Genomic DNA, 21,104 nt, shown 5'->3' with positions numbered 1-21,104 from the left:
CGGTAGCGGGCCACACCATTCCAAGCTGCTTCTCCATATCCTCAGGAGACAAAGATCAAAATTGATCCAATCTAATAATTCAAAGAGTTCCCAGACACCCTCTACCCCTTAAACTTTAAAATATGTTTTATTTGTGTATAAAACCTCTCTTGCAAGACATGCATTTTGGATTACTAAGGAGAGGTTAAGTTGAAGCACATTTGTTGATAGTTTAACCAGTCTTTTATTGTTCTTCTTCTTCTAAAAAGACAGTTCAGTGTCTTTTAGACAGTGGTGCAGATATTAACAGACCCAATGTTTCTGGAGCAACTCCACTCTACTTTGCTTGCAGGTATAGTTTGTTTCATTTTTCATCTATTTTATGAAATGTTATATTTGTAAAAAGCTCTGCAAGAACGCTTAAAATTCATTCTTAACCATTAAACCCACTGGATAGCCTGGACAAATCATTATCTCAATAGATGAAACTGTATGTTATGTTCAATGACAATAATAAAGTTATCAAATTACCTTCATGAATTGAGGTTAGTAAAAGGTGACTTCTGTGTGATGCAGAAAGTTGCTTTACAGCAAAGGTAGTGTTCCTCTGTGAAAGCAAGAAAAAAATTGTAAATTGCTTAATTGGGAGGAGAACTGCTCCTGTGGTAGCAAGCATGAATCTTCCCCTTTGCTAAGCAGGGTCAACCCTGGTTTGCATTTGAATGGAATATGTGAGCACTGTACATGTGTGAGCACCGTAAGATATTCCCCTTAGGGAATGAGGCTGCTTTGGGAAAGAGCACCTGCATGCAGAAGGTTCCAGGTTCCCTCCCTGGCATCTCCGGATAAGGCTGAGAGAGATTCCTGCCTGGAACCTTGGAGAAGCTGCTGCCTGTCTCTGTAGGCAATACTGAGCTAGGTGGACCAGTGGTCTGACTCAGTGGAAGGCAGCTTCCTATGTTTCTATACTATGTCCTGTCGTTCCAATAAATACTTTTTAGGATTGGGGATCTTTTTCAGGGATTTAATTGGATTTCTATATTTCACGCTTCCTCCAAAGTAGCTTAGAACAGCATACATTTCATATTCATCTTAACCTCACAATAATCCTGTGATGTAGGCTATGCTGAGAGAAGACTGGCTTAACAATCCATTAAATGAAATGGCAGGACAATCCATCGAATTGCCTTGCTGAGTGCAGAATTGGACCTGGCATTCTTGAACAATCTAGTAAATATGCAGGCATTCTTGAACAATCTAGTAAATATGCAGCACCACTCTTTCTTTGGAGCAGTACTGTTAACTCTTAATTGGCCAGTATGGCATAGTGAATAAAACTGTGGCATGAAGACTCTCCCTAATAAAGAACATTTCTATCTATCCTATTTATCTGCTCACATCCAGAAGCTCTTTTACTGTGTAGCAAGCCACCTGTCTAAACGATAGGTGAGCATGTGGCTGCTAAGGAATGCATGATTGCTTACCTCCATCATTCGCAATGGGAGCAGCAGTGGGAATGTGAGAATGCACTCTTTAGTAGCCACAAAGCCTTTCCACCTTTGTAAGCTGCACTGGCAGGATTTAAAGAGACTCAGAAGCAGCAAGCTTGTCTGTTGCTTTGATGGGCGGCTTGCTGCATAGTATATGAGCTATTGTCCTATACATTCCCTGCACTTCTTGCCAGTGGAGAAATTGTGTAACCCAGATCAAAGTAAGAATAGGTAGCCAGCTAATATGTACAGAGCAATTGCAGTCCCTGGACAGAAATTCTGGAAAGGTTTTCTTCAATCAACAGTCGTCAGGTTTTCCACCTATGATCTTAGATTTGTTAATCATGCATGCAATTAAGCTGCAGAGAAACAACAATCAAATTATCATCGGAATTATGACTCATTTTCCCCCTCCCACATTTACTTGTCACTTAATTGCTTTTTATGTGAAATCCTTTTTAAGTGCTTTGGCTAATTGTTATATTTAGTTTATCTGTAATTAAACTGCAGTGTAAACAAAATGGGCACCTTTTTTCAGGGCTGCTTCAGATGTTCTTCAGGTGGTAAAAAAGGAAGTGTGAATGGCTTGTGCTTTGAGAACTTGCACAAAAGGGGAAGATACACATGCTGTCCCCACACGGCCTGAACAGGCATCCTCAAACTTGGTGCAAGACCTGGACGCATGAGCTACTCCATGTTCCCTCCTTATTGCTTCTGAGTGTAGTATAGCTTAAATGACCTCAGGCAAGCACCCTTAAGTGTATTTGTTTCATTTATAAACTATTTCATGGATAAAGAAAGAGGTATAAAGGAGGGGAATAGCCTGGAGGAGAAGGTACAGGGGGCTTGGACTTCACCAGCTTGTCTTCTTGGCCTTGGCTAGAGATATATTATAGCCTCCCTCGCCCCTCTTTCTGGGCTTGGAGAGCCTGAAGACCGTCTTTGCTCAGCCTCCTGTTCTGCTGTCTGTTGCTTTGTTAGAGTGTGGCAATCCTTATATTAATTGCCCAATAACTTCCACCTGTGGGCCCTCATTCCATCAGCCCTATCTTGGAGCCCCTGTGAGAGGAGGGACTCTGAATTTCTGGGTGCTTATAAGGATGGAGGAAGCACTGGTATTGTAGCTGCCCCGACCTGTAGGTGGCTGGGCCTTCGGTGTAGGACTGAGGTCTGGGGGGGGAAGTTATATTAAGGCGGGGCTGGAGGTCTGTTCTACAGTCCGTTAGTCCTCCTTTTAGTGGGTTGTGCCAGGCATTTTGCTGCCATGTGTTTGGGCTGTCCTGGGAAGGGTGATGTGGGAGGTGCGTCCGGCAGCTTTGGAGCAGCTATAACTGTTGTGGTAGGGTATAGAAGAACTGGTGTTGGCAAAGCACCTGTCCATTACAGGGGAAGGGAAACTAGTAATTTAGTCACTGTTTCCACTTCTAGCTGCCCTGTCAGTTCTCAGGCCTCATGGAGCGCTTCCAGCTACCCACAGAACCCGGCCATGCTCCTCTGCAATGCCAGGTCAGTTCAGAATAAGGCCAGACTCATCCATGACTTGATCATGGATGAGGGAGCTGACCTGGCTTGTATATCTGAGACCTGGATGGGGGAGGCTAGTGGTCCATTTCATTCCAGCTTCTCCCACCAGGCTACTCTGTTGTAGAGCAGGTTAGGGGGAGAGGGTGGGGTCCATAAAAATACCATGTCTCTTACCACGGCCCCTGTGAGACAGTTGACTTATATTGAGTGTGTATTTTTGAGGCTGCGTACTAGGGATAGATTAGGGATTCTGTTAGTATACCGTCCACCCCACTGCCCAACCGACTCCCTAACCGAGCTGATGGAGTTGGTCTTGGAGTTGGTGTCACCCAAAGTTTTAGTGCTGGGGAACTTCAATGTGCACTTTGAGGCTGACTTGTCTGGTGCGGCTCAGTGGTTCATATGACAACTATAGGCCTATCCCAATTAGTTTCAGGGCCAACTCAGGTTGCTGGTCACACACTCAATTTGGTCTTTTGTTGGGATCAGGGGGTGTTCTGTGTGTGGGATATCCTGTGGTTTCCCTATTGTCATGGGTGGACCACCACCTGGTTAAGGTTGGTTTCATGAGCATAATCCAGCCCTGCAGGGGTGGTGGACCTATTAAGATGGTCTGCCCAAGAAGGCTGCTGGATCCAGTAGGATTCAAAAAAGCTATGGAGGGTTTCAGTGTTGGTGCTGCTAGAGATTCTGTCGATATCCTGATGGGATCCTGGAATAGGGAACTCACCAGGACAGTAGACATGATCACTCCTAAGCATCCGATCCAACCTGCTTTAAAAGTGGCCTCTAGGTATACAGATGAGTTGTGGGGGTCTGAATCAGCAAGGTAGGCAACTGGAACACGTGGAGGAGAACTCGACTTGAATTTGACAGCATAGAGCCCATTTGAAGGTTTATGCGGAAGCGTTGCATGCAGCAAAAAACCAGTTCTGATCTGCATGCATTGCTTCTGCAGGTTTGCATTCGGCAGAGTTGTCCCGGGTTGTGAGGAGTTTGATTCAGGCTCGTTCCACTCCCCGGAGACTATGTTCTGCTACATGAAACTGCTGGGTGAGGTCATCAGGAGATTTGGTGCAGGGTATTATCAGTATGCTGATGACACCCAAATCTGCTTCTCTGTGTCTGCTTTATCAGGCAATGGCATTCATTCCCTAAATGCTTGCCTAGGGGCAGTAATGTGCTGGATAAGGGATAACAAATTGAAGCTGAATCCAAGCAAGTTGCAGGTGCTATTGAGGGGAATTGGAATTTGAGGGATGAGTTAGATCTTCCTGTGCTGGATGGGGTTACACTCACCCAGAAGGAACGGGTTCGCAGCTTGGGCCTCACCAGACAAGTCACCCTGGTAACCCAGGTGGAGGCTAAGGCCAGGAGTGTTTCCTATCAACTTTGGCTGATCCAACAGCTGCACCCATTCCTTGAAGAGAAGAATGGTGCATCAGCTGGTAACCTCCAGGCTTGACTATTGCAATGCACTCTATGTGGGGCTGCCTTTGTATGTAGTCTGGAAACTTCAGTTAGTTCAAAATGTGGCAGCCAGTCTGGTCTCTGGGGTAACCTGGAGAGACCGTATTATGCTTGTTCTCAAACTGTTGCATTGGCTGCAAGTATGTTTAGGGGCAAAGTACAAAGTGCTGGTTATCATCTTTAAAGCCCTAAACAGTTTTGATCTGGGTTACCTTAGAGAGCACCTTCTTCTGTATGATCTCCATTGCACGTTGAGGTCATCTGGAGAAGTCCTTCTCCAGTTACCACCAGCATGTCTGGTGGCGACTTGGAACTGGGCCATCTCTGGAGTGGCTCCTGGCCTGTGAAATGTGCTTCCAGAAGATATCAATAGTTTGGGCTCTTAAACAAGACTTACTTGTTTGGCTTGGCCTTCCAAGGTTTTTAAATTGTGTTTAAATATTTTTAATTGGTTTTGAATTGCTCTGAATTGTGTTAGATTTGTGTTTATATTGTTTTAACCTCTTTGTTTTAAATGGTGTTTATTTTTGTATTTTACTTGTTGTGCACTGCCCAGAACCTTTGGATGGGGTGGTATAGAGATGTAATAAAGAAATAAAGTTAATTGGTGGCAGACTATGGACTAAATAGATTTTGTAATCTTCCTATTTTTTATATAGCCATGGCCAAAGAGACACTGCACAGATCCTTCTGATGAGAGGAGCCAAATATTTGCCAGACAAAAATGGAGTCACTCCACTTGACCTCTGTGTACAGGTGCAAACTGACTATGAGAACAAGTTGCTGCCTGGTGCTGTTATAACCTTTGTCCATGTGTCGAGAGTTCCATTGTGTGGAGGTGCTGACAGAGAATGTGTGGCTAAGTGTATCCTTTTTCTGTGCAAAAGAAAAAGTTGCATGTCTTGTCGCTGCCTTTCCTCCAATGCCAGAATAGCATGCTTACTTTGTGACAGGGAAGATACATGACTTCCTCTTCCATGTATTTGTCCGGAAAAAGGGTGTACAGGAGTCACTGCCAGTGTTTTCAGCGTAATGTACAAATTACAGTTGAATTAAGGTGATCTGGGTAGAGACGTCTATGTTGTACCCAGCACTTTACATGATACAAAAGCTAAGTAAATAACGTTAATAACAATGGTAATGTGCTCAGAACTAGGCAATTGTAGAAAAACAACAACAATTTATATACTGCTTTTCAACATAAGTTTCCCAAGTGGTTTACGCAGAGAAATAATAAATAAGATAGCTCCCTGTCCCCAAAGGGTTCACAATCTAAAAAGAAACATTAAAAAGTTCAATGTGTATAGAGCTATGTTATCATTGATCTTCTAGTCTATGAAAGGAATGCTGGTTAAAGCATTAAAGAAAGAAAACAAACAAAAAAAAAAAACCACATTCAGCTTCCTTACTTTTGTTTAGAATTGCATCTGGGAATGTTCCAACCTGAACAGACTTCAGTTATGGAACTAAAGAAACCACTTTCTGAAGGATGTGTTTAGAAATAGCTGCTTATACTAAGCTACTGTCTTTTTCAGGGTGGCTATGGAGAGACTTGTGAAGTTCTAATACAACATCATCCTAGACTTTTCCAAGCAATTATTCAGATGACACAGAATGAAGATCTCAGAGAAAATATGGTAAATTAGGATCAATTCTTGTGTGAAATTTCCAAATGGATGTGCAAATAGATGTACTTTTCCTTTCACCAGTATCTAGATTATACTATATTTCCAGTCTGTTCCTGGACATATTTCCAGTACTTTGAAATAAAAACCCATTTTCCTTGGTAAAGCTTTTGGACCAACCCCCTACTATTACTGTGTATTGTAACTCAGCCTAAGAAAGTGTACATGAACTAGTGCAATTGATGCCTGCTTCCATTTCCTTCCTCTGTTTTTGTATTGTGAAGCCCTCTGGTCAGGTATGTGTCATCTTGTTCTTCATATAGCACCACATACGTGGATAGTGCTATATGTGACAATGGGGATTTTTTCTTACATAAAGCAGATTTGTAGCTATACAGGAAATCCTCGGTATTCATGTGGGTTCTGTTCCTGGCTAGCGCTGCGGATACCGAAACCGGCTTATTGGGGCTATGGAACAGCTAACGTTCCTAATGGGGGGTGGGCGAGGGATGAGCCAAACATTATTTTATATCTATATCTATGAAATTGGCCAACAAATGACCAAAAAAATCTAAAAATCGCCACTGATGGCAGCGGGACTGTGGTGGAGGTTATTTTTTTACCTTTGAAAATCACCACAGTGGTGGTGGCAGCAGCAGGGATTGGATAGAGCCATTGGGTGCATTTTGTCTTGTTAAATCACCACGGAGGCAGCTGACCAACAGGGATCCTGATGGAGGTAGCAACAGGGACTCCTTTCCCCTCCAAGCCTCTCTTCAAACTGACTGCGGGTGCTGGGCTGGTGACCATTTCAATTCTCTCTGAGCATGTGCGTGTGCTCAGAGAGGCTTGAAATGGGCTCCAGACCAGCACTCGCGGTTAGTTTGAAGAGAGGCTTGGAGGGAGAAGGTGTCCCTGTTGTTGCTTCGGTCATCCTGGTTTTCAAAGGTAAAATGTGCTGTCTTCGCCACAACCCTGCAACCATCTGCTCCTATTTTTAAATGTAAAATAATGACTCCTTTGCCTTAACCCCCCTCCAGGCCTTTACTTGTAAGGGGGAATCCTTGCTGGCTTCCCCTTTTACAAGTATATCAGTGGCCAACCCCTTACCCACAGATATGCAAATCTGTCTCTCTCCCCCCACCCCCTGCTATGTATGCTGGGGTTGGGTGTCTATTACCCAACTGCGGATGGTGACTCCGCAATTAACGAGGTTTTCATGTACTGTTTTTCCAGAACAATAATACAAATTTAAAATGCTGCATTTGTATCGGCATGAAGCTTCAGTCAACAACCTGAAGTCCCAAGGAAGGCCGCAACTCTTAAAAAAAAAAAAAAATTAAAAAAATTTAAAAGCTTATTGAAATTGCTTTTTCTTAGGGTTCAAAGTGTAGTTGAATAGTTTAAATCATTTTTTTAATTTAAAAAGTAATCCTGCTTAACAAAGGCTAAAGGATTGTTTAACTTCTGTATTTTTATAAGTACTTGCTTTTAAAAAAAGAAAAGAATAAATGGTAGGCTTTAGCTACCATTTTAGATGAGGCACTCCTCTTTTATACACAGAAGGAAATTCGTCTTCTAAGATGGTGCCTACTGCAGCATGTGCATTATTCCACAGCATCAGTGGATGGCAGACACCATCTGAGAAGAGGCAAATTTTTCTGAGAGAGGATGCAGCGGAAGGAACATCATTTCTAAGATAGCACTGTTGCTTCGGGCCGGTGTGATGGCACAGATTTAGGTGCTGGCATCCTCCTTTCTTTGTCATTGTGGAATCTGTCTCTGCAGTTTTTCTGGTCCTGAGTGAAGAGATCTGAAGCAATAGCTGTGACTCCAAAAAATGTCTTGGTTTCACACTGCACTGTGTTTTTCTTATTTTAAAAATAACTAGCTGACCTGGCTCAGAGCATTGGTGCCCCTAGTTCTCACTGTCTTCCCCCCATCTTCATTTCATGCTCCCTTGGCGGCCGGTCGGCTGGCCAGGCCACCGCTTCTCCTCCCTTGGCGGGCGGCCGGCTGGGTCGCTGCTTTTCCTCCTTCGGTGGGTGAGCGGCTGGCTGGCCTGCCGCTTTTCCTCCCTGGCTGCTCGGCTGTTCTCCTGGCCAGCAGTTTCTTTCTGCTTGTCCTCATTGCTAATCGGCAGCTCGCTTGCAAACTCTCACGAGAGCTGCCATACATGGGATTAGCGATGGGTACATATAAGAGCGTTTATTTTTATATGTATATATGTATATAAATAATATATAGGCTTTTTATGTGTTTGGCATGCCACCTTTTTCACAACTATTGACTTTGTATGGTAATTTCATTCATTAAAACTTCTACAATCATGACTACAACTGCTTAAAACAAAATTGAGTGACACCACTACTTGTTTCAGAAATTTGTACTCTTGATAGTACAGGTTACTAAGATTCAGCATTGGTGTGTGGCATGATGAAAAATGTAGTGACTGTCTTTTTTCCACCCCTGTATCCAGTTGCGGCAAGTCCTAGAACACTTGTCTCAGCAGAATGAAAATCAGTACCTTAAAATCTTGACAAGCCTTGCCGAGGTGGCTACAACAAATGGTCACAAACTGCTCAGGTGATTTAAGAATAATGAACCTTTAGGTTTCCTCTTGTGTGTGTCCCCCCACACCTTCCCAGAAAGGAGTATTTTGACTATATTTAAAAGTATATTTGAAAGGCATGGCTAAGCTTCTTGCTGAAGTCCTTTTGAAAGAGAGTGCCACAGTTAAGCCGAAAAAACAAATTAGAACTAAATTGATGGGTTAAAACACATAACTATGCAAGTGACCTTTTACCTTTGTCATTTCCTGAGGTTTTACCCAATCACAGATAATCTCCTTGTAGATCAGTTTAGTTATTATGGGGATAGTTTCAGTTATTCATGTGGTTTTACACTTGGGAAACCCTTTTAACTACCCCCTAACTAAATTGGTCCACTTGGAGCAGCCTGTGTGCCAGCTGAGATGTGATGCATAGGCTGCTCCAGGAGGTTTAAAGTGTAAATATCCAGTCTCATGCTGCTTCTCAGCTGGTGTACAGAATTGGATGTTTAAACTTTAAAACCCCAGGAGTGCCTCTTCCCAGAAAGCTAACCCCATTTGGGGATTATGTTTAGTATTTAAATACTGCAGATTCAACGTTCGTGGAACTTTCCTGGAACGTCCCCCTGTCCCGATATTCAAGGGTCTCCTGTAGAGTGAGTGAGTATAGAAGATATATATCTACATACACACCATGAATATATGTAACAACATTTTTTTCCCTATGCCTTACTTCCCCCCACCACCCCATTCACTTGCAAAGAGATAAGGGCAAAGCAATTGATTTGGTGGTCTACTTCCATGGGCTAAACTTTCCTGCCAGAATATGTTAAGGGTTCAATGGCATGTGAGAAAATGTCTCAGTGATGGGTACGGTGAGGACCAAGAGTGTGGGAATATGTTGGTGCAGAAAGGGTAGGGTGGGTTTTGGTGGCCATTTTGAAGATTCAATTTTTTTAACTTTAATTCAGACATAGGGCTCCCCTCCCCACTGATCTGTTTAATGTTTTTTTCTTTTTAGCTTGTCAAGTAATTATGAAGCCCAAATGAAGAGTCTGTTGAGGATTGTGAGAATTTTTTGTCACGTCTTTCGCCTTGGCCCATCTACTCCCAGTAATGGAAATGACATGGGGTACAATGGAAATAAAACTCCAAGAAGTCAGGTGTTCAAGGTCAGAAACGTAATTGACGTTATTAGGAAGATAGACCTTAAAGAGATGAATTTCACAAAGCATGCATTCATTAATCAGGCATCTCATGAATTGGACGTAAGTTTGGTTGATACACACTTTATGTTGGGACTAACCCCCCTCCCCAATAATAAACATTTAACTAAATTGATTGGCCATGCCTTTTAAAAATATTTATTCTCTCATGTATTTTGGCTAAGATAACCCTCTTAGCATTAATTTGAGTTTTTATAATTGCATATACAAATCTTTATTTCATTTCATAGTTTCTAACTAACTATTGACATGCAGAATAGCTTTGCAGTTGGAAATGTTGTGAGGATTCTGTGTGCTTGATTCTTGTGTTATGCTTACAGAAAGACTGTGGCAGTGAAGCCGTGGGGAATAAACCCTTGGTGCCAAGGGACTTTCTAATCATTCTCTCCCCTTTGCAGAAATTTGGAGGCCTTCTCTAAATACCCATGTGCATCTGCACAAATGCTCGTGAGGGCTGCATCTTCTTGGTACATCTTCATGTACCAATAAGATGAGTATTGCAGTCACATGGGTGAGTCCAGTTGTTTGTGTTTCCCACCTAGTTGGAATCTGATATCTTACCCCTATTCTCTGTGGCAGAAGCCAACCCCCCTTGGCCTATTCCTTCTGTTGCTGTATAAATATGGTGAATGGTAATTTCTTGTACAACTACTGATATTTTTCTGCTCGTGAGGCTAGAAACATAGACCACCAAAGAGATGTGTGGCTTCTACCTATATCTCTTCTGTTTCAAAAACATGCAGCCAAACTTACCTATAGAGATTGGAGGTTTCTTAGTTCACTCTATCAAGACTTCTAAGCATATCACCTAGTATGCTAATTGAAATCTTCTATAGGAATAAATAAGCTTGTCTTCAGGTCAGCATTATTGCCAACTATCTTTAGTGCTTGCCTTAACTGTGCCTGGAAAGGAAGAAATTCCATCCTAACTGCATTGCTCACTTATACAGGAATCATTCTAAAAAGAGTTCTGGTTTGTTAAGCAGAGTTGGCCATTGGGCAAAACAAAAGAATCCAGCCCATTGACTGTTACTATCTTACTACTTCACGCATAGAGCTCTTTCCTTTCATGGAAGGAGAGTTGCACTAAAAGAGGTAGCATCGTTATGGGACACTAAGTTGGGAAAGCCCCCCCCCCCACCTGCAGACAAACAGCTGAATCAAATTATACACCCGAGGGTAGGGAAGAGATGGAAGAACTGGAAGAGACGGTGATGCACTGTTTGAAATCAAAGTTGATTTTTGAAAGCACAGGGAAAAGGTGTGCTCTGAGCTGTGTCTTAAACACATTCTTTAAAATAGCTGCATGTAGACCGTTTCTGAAATGGGCGCTCTTCATAATGACAAGAGTGCACTTGGATGCTGCTGCACATTGGTTCAGTTTACAACAAATCCTCACAGACTGAATTTGGAAATGTCAAAGGTGGTATATTCATTTGTTCTAGTTTATGGCATATTGACAGTTCGGCATTATATGTCACTGCATTGTTAGAACTATCCATAACTTTTCCAGATGAAAAAAATCACATTCTTTGTTTGTGGGGTAAAAAAAATCTACCTCAGGTAGATTTTATGATATAAAAAGAAACCAACCAATTGGGAGGAAAAAAACAGCAACCAATTGAACCTCAAGGAAACTGTGATAAGGGAAACATGTGTCATAAATGTACAATACACGGTGAATACCTCCACATACCCTTTTAGCACACACAAGATGTGTGTGTCTTTTGTGGTGTGTGTGTGTGTATTTATAAGTACTCAATGACTATTGTGTATGTTACAAAAGTAAGCAACTTTACTTCTGAAGATTTCTTACTTTTCTTAAACACATCAACACAGTTGCATGGCCATTTTAGTTTTGCGTATTAAATGCGGGAATTGCACAAGACAATATATGTGGAGTGTTCATGGCAGACAAATAAATGATAACTAGTCTTGCATTGCTTACATGGTAAACCATGTAACACCTCCTTTGATGCAGATAAATAGTTACCCCAATACTTAACACAAACCATGGTGTAAACTGACGGTCTAATTGATTTCTGGAATAAATTTGTACTCTGGATACTTTTTTGCACACAAGAAGGAAGTAATTAATGACAGCTCATTTTCCCTTGGGAATTTCATGCACCAGATTGCTGGTGATGATATTCTACAAATCACAGAGCTGCTAACTATTGAGTTTTTGCAAGCAAGCTATACCTGGGGTAAGAAGTCTCCAGAGATCAAGTTAATTATGTTCCCCCTCAGATAGTTTTTGGTTTGTTATGTTCTTTAGTGATTATCATTTCTACAGCATTTCTTAAAAGAGATTTATAATTTCTTTTGCTTTTCTCATTAACTAAACAGGGTCACTATCACTCCCCTATTCCTAATATAAAGTTGAGATTCAGAGTTTGACTTGTATGAATTTACAAACTGAACATAAGAACAGCCCTGCTGGATCAGGCCCAAGGCCCATCTAGTCCAGCATCCTGTTTCGCACAGTGGCCCACCAGATGCCACTGGAAGCCACAGGCAGGCCTACCAGATGCTGCTGGCAGCCACAGACATGCCCTCAACTCACAATAGGGAGAAATAGGGCTAGCCTTTCCTGGCCCAATTTTTGCTGATCGTGGGAATAGGTGCTGTGAAAAAAGCTTTGGCCTGTAGCTTGATGGCCTTTTTGTCTCGATAACAATAAGAAAGAAAGAGCTGGGCTAAGATGGGATCTGTGTTTTGTCACACAGTCAGTCAAGTTGGATGTGAGGTGGAAAGGTCAGACTCTGCTGTAGCCTTGGCAAATAACTAGCATCATAGAGCCTACTATATTACCCATAAGAACATAAGAACAGCCCTGCTGGATCAGGTCCAAGGCCCATCTAGTCCAGCATCCTGTTTCACACAGTGGCCCACCAGATGCTGCTGGAAGTCTACAGGCAGGAGTTGAGGGCATGCCCTCTCTCCTGCTGTTACTCCCCTGCAACCGGTACTCAGAGGCATCCTTCCTTTGAGGCTGGGGGCGGCTGGGTGGTATGTGCCTAGATACTACTGCAGCATTTTCCTGCTCTTAGGTGGATAAACTTAGTAGAAATCCCTGCATTGCTTGACAGGTGGGTTTTAGATAATTTTCATTTTGTTCTCACATTTGCCACAATACGTATTGAGTTATTGTCTCTACCAGCCTGGTATCTTTTTAAGACCTAAAAGAGTGTAACAAATCTCTGAATGTATTCTATAGTGAGATGGAATAAGCAAGGCTTCAGCCAGATATCTTGCTTCCCTAGCCAGTGAAAACCGAAGGTTGCTTCCTACATTTGTGCATTTTGAAAATGCTTGTTGACTGCTAATGGCGAGATATAATGATCTTTGCAGTGTTGGAATAAACAGATGTACATAGCTGATGAGTGCCTTGCAAGCCTCCCAGGGCCTCTCATGGTCATGTGTGACAGTTCCAGCATTCTAAAGATGTATATCTTTGATTTTTCTGGTTGCTTCTCCTACCCATCTTTATCTTTTAAGGTCACTTATAAAGAGTTGTTATTTACTAGTCTTTATGGGCAACTAGAGAACAATATCTGGCTTATGTGCTGTGTATATATGGATGGTAACTAAGCAGAAAAGGATTGGTTTTTTCATCTAAAACAATTTGTACTTTGTTTTGTAACACATTCTTGTGAGGAATGTTGAAATATACAGTATTCATTCACATTTTATAGTTAGTCCTTGGGAACATAGGAAGTTGCCTTTTATCAAGTTAAACCATTGGTTTGTCTAGCTCAATATTCTGTACACTGGCAACTGCTCTCCCAGGCCTCAGGCAGGAGTTTCTCCCAGCCTTACCTGGAGATGCCAGAGATTGAACCTCTGCATACCTTGTAGAAAGAAACGTCGGTTGACCTTTTCTGTAACCTTGTATCTTATTGAGACCCTTTGAAACTCCCCAGGTAGCACTCTTAAAATAAAAAGAGATTTTGACATATGCAATCAGGAAATACAATTTTGGAATGCCAGTTATACAAAATTTGCAGGAGTTGTAGTCATTTGATGGAAAGGCAGGGCTTTTATAAGGTGCTGGAAGCATGATATCAGAGGAAAAAAATCAATATATGTTTGGTGCTGACAACAGTGGGTGCTGTGCTGAATGCGAATGTTATACGCCATGATCACTGAATAGGACTTATTACTGCCATGTCAGACATTATACACATTCAGATTTTTCTGAGGAAACATGATAGTTAACTAACATGGCTAGCAATTTCTGTTTTTCTTCTGTGCACTGTCTGTCTTGGTCAGATTCATATAACTGGCCAATACTCTTCTGTTTAGGAACCTTAAGAACCTGAGCCCTTATTATGGTAAGCTAATCATTCTTCTGTTTTAAACAGTTACTCTTTATCAAAGAATATCACAAATGCCAAAGTCCTAAAGTAGCCCTGGTTTCTGTAATGTTGATCTAGTAATATTTGTTGTGTTCAAGCCTTTTCACAGAAGAAGGTGAACCATTTTTGCTGTTTTGTGCCAGGATCTGGAGCTTGTTCTGTGAAGGGACACTTTTCCCCAAAGCTATCATTCTTTCCCTTGTGCTACTTTAAAGTGCCACTTCATGGCCCTTTAAATATTATGCACTGGTATGTGCTTGTATATTTGAACCAGGGAATGGCCCAATTTGGCAATAACTCACTGGGTGATATCCAAAGGTTCCCTTCCTCTGGTGGAAGCTTCTTCAGGTGATAATTGTATCCAGTGTTAGCACTGTCTCTCATATTCACATTTTTATCTGGCTTCTTTCCTCTGTTTAGATGGTTATAATAGAGGGAATGGAAATGGAGATATAAGGCTTATTTTGTTGCATTTTTGAAAGATAACCTGTTAAGACAGGCCTTGACAAATTTCCTTTGAACCCAGGAGGACCAAATATTTTGAAGCCAGACATGGACACCCGAGAAAATTACTGACTTGGTTATGGACATTTATAGGGAGGGGGTAAATGTGCTCTTCTTTGTGCTCTTTACAAGTAACATACTTGCAATGGAAACAGGGCTGTCTGGGACAAATAAAGATTTTATTAAATAATTCTGCCTTTGAATATCCTAGCCTGGGCACCACGATTAAATTTCTATGTGCCATGGCTCCCTGGTACCTTGGATTTATCAAGCCCTGTGTTACGAACTGTAATAGTTTTAATATTGTTATCTACACCTTCACGTTAACACTCTGCTACAAGTTCACTTCTCCCTTTTTCTCCCTTCCTCATTTCTCATGTGACTTGCAGCCTCTGGAATTACTCTGGCACTCATTAGATGAATGGTTAGCACTAATATCAGCAGAACTTATGAAAAACAAAAGGGATTCTGCCAATATCACTTCCATCTTACTGAAGCAAAAAGGAGCAGAACAAGAAGATGGCACTCCTACCCATATATTTGATGTTCCTGCATCTGAGAAGAGCAGAGAGCTTTCAGCAGACACTGGGGACTCTAAAACATATGAAGTTGGCAATACGCAGGAAACGTATGCAGATTGCCAGGATGTAATTTCTGTGACGGCAAATCGGCTAAGTGCTGTCATTCAAGCATTTTATATGTGCTGCTCCTGTCAGATGCCTCAGGGGTAAGGAGGATCTGACTTTTAGACCTGTTGTTTTCCTTTTTGTAAATCATTCCTAACTTTTTGTAAGAGTGCTGACAAGAATTTAAAATATGTTCCAGCTAGAGGGTTGCTTTTCTATGTGGTAATTGCACATGTTTTAAATTTGGAGTCTTGGCAGCAGTCACACTAAAGGAGGAGAAAGAAATAAAATCAAGAATATGGTTTTATTAAATAATAAGTGTGCACTTTAACTTGCAGACTGCAGTACTTTGAAAATCCCCTAAAGGTAAATTGCTTTGACAAGTTAGAGCCAAGCAAGATCTAGGTTCCTTTGTATATGTATCAATCTGTCTTTCTCAAAACTGTGTGTGTAGGATTGACTGTTGGTCCCTGGCAACCATGGTTTTATCCAAATATTGAGCTAATATAGAGTTAACTATATCTACTTCAATGATGCAACTGCTAAACCTGCCTGTTATATGGAGTTTACCCCATTTTATCTCACAACAGTCCTGTATGGTAGGTTTAATTAAGAGTGTGTGTCCAAATTATATTTTTCAATGGACTACTGTAGCTGTTGAGCATTCCCTTAAAAACACCACCATAATTCAGTGCTTTTGCAGCCCTTTTTCAGGTACATTGAATGTATCCTAAGATTTCTTCTGTTCACCTTCTGAGCTGCAAGGAGTGGGGGGAGGGACAGTGTTTACCAGTTTCCACCCTGTCTTTTTTCTGCAGCCTGTTGTATCCCCTAGAAGCTGTTGCTTCCTTAACCTCCAGGAACACAGGGAAGCATGCAGAGGAAAGGGAGAATTGGAGAAACTCATCCTCCCTCTGCCCGTTGTGAAAATGCAACTTATTTTGCAAATGGAAGACGTTTTTTAGCATATAACCTATATGATCTGGGGCGTGATCCATTGAATCAATTAGAATGGGTTCTGCACTTTTGCTGAAGAACCCTTAGCTAAGCGGGGTCCACTCCGGTTGCATATGAATGCGAGACAACATATGTGCATGTAGGTTTCAGATTCCCTCCCTGGCAGCATCTCCAAGACAGTGCTGAGAGAGATTCCTGCCTGCAGCCTTGGAGAAGCTGCCGCCAATCTCTGTAGACAATACTGAGCTAGATGGACCAATGGTCTGACTCAGTATATGGCAGCTTCCTATGTTTCTACGAAGCCTGTCAGTGTGGATTACCATAGTTCCTCTCAGCGCTTGTGTCCTGCCCCACCCCATGTGACCTCATGGCTATTTAAGGCGGGAGGAAGCGCCAGCACTTAAATTCCTTTGCAGCTGCCATAGCAATCAGTTCCTCAGTCACTCCTCATTCTGGTTCCTTGATCTTAGTGAGTTCTATTTATTTATTTTTTAATTGTTTTATCTGCTATTTTCATCTTTGGACTGTGTTAGATTACGTATTTTGTATAACTTACTATTTGAGATGAAAGATCGTCCGAAGGAGCAGACTGATAGTTTTGGTTTTGAATACGGAACGGCAATGGATGACCCTAAACATTTAGAAAATAAAACTGATAAAAAACCTTTAAACGTTGCTCTAAATGTAAAGCGAAGTTACCCTTGCAAGATGGCCATGACTTATGTTTGCTGTATCTAGGGGAGGCCCACAACACCTCCGCATCTAAGGTTTGCAAATTCTTTTGGAAAGCCTTTCTACCAATGCTCAGAGGGAGAACTGTACAGTTGCAATTGGACAACACAACTACGATTGCCTACCTAAACAGATAATGGGGGATGGTGTCCAGGCCTCTCTGCATGTTGAGCGTACAAATATGGCATTGGTGCATCAGAAACAGCATCACCCCTTTGGCCATTTATATAAATGGGACGGAAAATGTCCTGGCAGACTATCTGAGTTGCTTGTTGACCAGGGAAGAGTGGCACGAGTGGGAATTGAACAATGGAAGAGGTGTTCTCAAAAGAGTGTTACAGTGATACAACTACTCCCTCCTCCTTTTAGAGCTAACTAAACACCCATTCTAATGCATTCAATGGATCACACCCCAGATAAACAAGTTGCTACCTGTAACTGATTATCTGATAGTGATTGGTTGATCTCCATTAGACTCTCCCGAACCTCCATCTGCAATAGTGTTCAAGTCTTCTTCATAGAACCTCACGTATTGCTCCAAAGATGTTGGACTGCTCTGGTTGTTTCCAAGGAACTTAAGTGCTGGTGCTTCCTCCCGCCTTAAATAGCCTCATGGTCATGTGGGGTGGGGCACAAGTGCCGAGAGGATGTCAACAGATCACTAGCAGATCATCATACAGGTGAGCAACCTGTTTATATGTTTGAACACACACTCATTTATGAACTTTGGGCCACATCAGTGGATAGCCATTTAATCTTAAGTGATTTTAATTGGGCTATTCCAGAGTAAATTGTTTGGATTGCACCCTAGGAAAGAAAAAACTGTGTTGAGCAATTACCTTGAAATTTGAATATGTTGTTAATCTGATTGAATGTTTTATTGCAGAATGACTTCTCCTCGCTTCATAGAATTTGTCTGCAAACATGATAACGTTCTTAAATGCTTTGTAAACCGGTATGTCCTCTGAACTTAACTTGTTTCATGAAATGTTTCTTGGTACACTGATAGTGTAATACGCTATCAGTGTAATACACTGATAGTCTCTGATGTGTGGTAAAGCAGCCATCTAGCCCGCATGCTTACTTGAAGATTGATTTTACTCTGACCCACCATTGAAATTAATGTGGGTGTTCATGATCCTGTGGTTGAGACCAGTGAAGGCCTACATGTATAACTGTTCATTGTCTAATTAGGACATCATGCCATTGATTGATTGATTGATTGATTAAGTGCTGGCTGGTGTAGACTCTTAGCAACCACATAGATAGATTCTATTCAGGATGATCTGTCTTCAGCTTGGCCTTTAAGGTCTCTCAGTGGTGCATTCATTGCTGTCGTAATTGAGTCCATCCACCTTGCTGCTTGCCATCCTCTTCTTCCCTTCCCTTCAACTTTTCCCAGCATGATGGGCTTCTCAAGGGAGCTGGGTCTTTGCATAATGTGTCCAAAGTATGATAGTTTGAGACTGGTCATTTGTGCCTGTTTCTCCTCCTCCAGAGGCTGTTGCACTATAGAGACAAAAGGGAATTTTAAAAAGTATGTAGCTGAGAAGGCAGGCAGTTGGCTCTAAAGCATTGCTTGTCTAAGTGAAAGCTTGAACCATAGTGTGGGTTCTAAACTGTCACTAGTACAAATTGTGTCTGCATGAAGATTGAATGGACCCTTTAAAGAATACAACAAAGGCCCATTCAGCCACAAGGCTGTTGTCTCCCTATTAAAAACTAGGGATGTGCCTGGTCCGGAGCAGTCCGGACCGGCACCGAAGGGGGGCCTTTCTTTTAGGGCGGGGAGGGCTTACTTACCCCTCCTGCCTCTTTGCCTCCTCCAGCGCCCGTATTTTACTGTGTAATTGGGGCGCTGGAAACCAGCCGCCCCGCCTCCCCCGTGAGCGGATTAGGTCCAAAAGTAAGCTACTGCCACCGTCGCCCTCCCTCCCTCCCTCCCAGCTGCCCGCCCGAGTCCGCATGGTGTTCCAAAAAAGAGAGGAGCTCGCAAACAAAGCTCCTCTCTCAGCAAAGTCTCGGCCCCAACTGGGGCCTTGGGCGCGCGCGCCGCATAGGACACCTGGGAACTTCCGCCGGAGGCCCGGTCTACCCGGCCTCGTCCCCTGCCAGCGGGTAGACCGAGCCTCCGGCAGAAGTTCCCAGGTGTCCTATACGGCACGCGCGTGCCCAAGGCCCCAGTTGGGGCCAAGACTTTGCCAAGAGAGGAGCTCTGTTCGCGAGCTCCTCTCTTTTTTGGAACACCATGTGGTGAGGACTCGGGCGGGTGGCTGGGAGGGAGGGAGGGAGGGCGACGGTGGCAGTAGCTTACTTTTGGCCCTAATCCGCTCGCGGCGGGGGCGGCTGGTTTCCAGCGCCCCAATTACACAGTAAAATACGGGCACTGGAGGGGGCAAAGAGGCGGGAGGGGTAAGTAAGCCCTCCCTCCCTTAAAGGAAGACCCCCCACCCGGACCGGCCAGGTCCGAACCAGTCCGGACAGTTCGGAGGCCTTTCGAATGGCCTCCAGACCGGTTCGGACACACCCCTATTTAAAATATGGATCCAATTTTCAATGCTGACTTTGTGTAGTAAGTACTGTGGTTTAAGCTTACCTGGGAACTTTGCAACCAGGGGTGGACCTTAAATAGAATGAATGGGTCCAAAGAACCCCAGCCGCTCAGCTTGCCTGAGAAGGGCTGCCTCACTTGCCTCCCCAACCCTGCTAATTGGTGTGGTGGCAGCATTGCCCATCCCCAGTGCAGAGTGCTGCTCGTTGCCACTTCTCAACCCCAGGCCCAGCTGTGGCTGGAGTGCCTACAGCAGGAAGCAAAGGGGGGCAGTGGGAAGCAAAGCGTGTAGCAAAGGGGCAGCATATGGTGGCAGTGCTGCCCATTCCCAGTGCAGTGCGCCACCTGCTGCTGCTCCTCAACTCACTGGAGTGCGATCCTGCCTCTGCTGACATGGGGGGACAGCATGCAGTGGTGGTGGTGCTGCCCACCACCAGTATTATACACAGCGCTCCTGCTTCCCAAACTCAGCCGCTCACCTGGCTGGAGCATGGGCTGAAGCCGGCTGAAGCATGATGCCATTGCAGGGAGGTGGGGGAGAGAAGGGACAGCAGGGAGAGTGAAGGGGCCGCAGGGTGCTTTAGAGTTTTCACCGACATCACCTTTAACCTCGCTTTGCCACTGTTTGCAGCTTAGATGTGCAAAATCCAGGGCAGCTTCATTCATTATATTCTCTATATCAGGGATTCTCAAAGTTGGGTCCCCAGATGTTATTGGACTTCAACTCCCATAATCCCCAGCCAAAGGCCACTGGGCCCTTTAACATCTGGGGATGTTAGATAAGTCCAATAACATCTGGGGACCCAACGTTGAGAATCCCTGCTCTGTATAGTTGTGTTTCATATAGGAGCCATCAAGTTGGTAATGTGCATGCTAATGTTAGGGTGGTGTAATTGTTTTTTGATGGCTCTCTTGTCACATATGAAAAGCTAGTTATATTCAGCCAAAACATTTCATGTGTCAAACATTTAATTCCATTTTAATTTATAGTTGTGTTCTGTACTGGCACAACCTGCTTAATGTACACAGTAGCAGGGCCCTGTGCCTTTGGTTCCATTGGTTCTATGTATCTCCTGAATCAGACAGTAAACTTATATCTTAATTTTAAATCACTTTTTTCAGAAATCCCAAAATTATTTTTGATCATTTCCACTTTCTTCTTGAGTGTCCTGAGCTCATGTCCAGATTCATGCACATCATCAAAGCACAGGTAAGTGTTAACACAATTTAGGGTTTTAATATACCATGTAGCGCTATGCACTTTTCCTCAATACATATTTAAAGTAGATGTTGGAGTTTGCTAAACAAGTGGTCTACCTCAACACAATCGGGCCAGTATAATAAAGAGGAGGCTATTGAAGGTCCTATGTCTTTGAGCACTGAACCTGTAAAATTCTAATACCTATGATGATAAGCAGTGTTCTCTCTAATTTTTTCCATCTGTGTGCGGAATGAGTTTTATTGTGGGCAGCAGTATCAAGGCAGTGTGTGCGCATGTGCATTCAGAG

The 21,104-nt window shown here is 43.0% G+C and overlaps 1 protein-coding gene across 11 annotated transcripts in view; it reads left to right on the top strand.

Moving 5' to 3' along the window:
• Positions 1-21,104, top strand: part of HACE1 (HECT domain and ankyrin repeat containing E3 ubiquitin protein ligase 1) — a 66,965-nt gene that overhangs the window by 13,315 nt on the left and 32,546 nt on the right. For 5 of the 11 annotated variants that reach the window (XM_053256412.1, XM_053252249.1, XM_053250916.1 and 2 more), the window contains exons 7-15: positions 249-331; positions 2,898-2,975; positions 5,123-5,219; positions 5,999-6,100; positions 8,568-8,674; positions 9,661-9,907; positions 15,120-15,457; positions 17,932-18,000; positions 20,719-20,806. In XM_053256412.1, coding sequence (XP_053112387.1) covers positions 249-331; positions 2,898-2,975; positions 5,123-5,219; positions 5,999-6,100; positions 8,568-8,674; positions 9,661-9,907; positions 15,120-15,457; positions 17,932-18,000; positions 20,719-20,806 — 1,209 coding nt within the window. The remainder of the gene's footprint in view (positions 1-248; positions 332-2,897; positions 2,976-5,122; positions 5,220-5,998; positions 6,101-8,567; positions 8,675-9,660; positions 9,908-15,119; positions 15,458-17,931; positions 18,001-20,718; positions 20,807-21,104) is intronic. The other 6 variants (XM_053254813.1, XM_053253096.1, XM_053257197.1 and 3 more) reach the window with 3 other exon arrangements.

The sequence above is a fragment of the Hemicordylus capensis genome, chromosome 1 (assembly GCF_027244095.1).
Source record: "Hemicordylus capensis ecotype Gifberg chromosome 1, rHemCap1.1.pri, whole genome shotgun sequence".
Classification (NCBI taxonomy): domain Eukaryota; kingdom Metazoa; phylum Chordata; class Lepidosauria; order Squamata; family Cordylidae; genus Hemicordylus; species Hemicordylus capensis.
The sequence above is the reverse complement of the archived record's forward strand: the minus strand, read 5'-3'. Positions and strand labels throughout refer to the sequence as shown.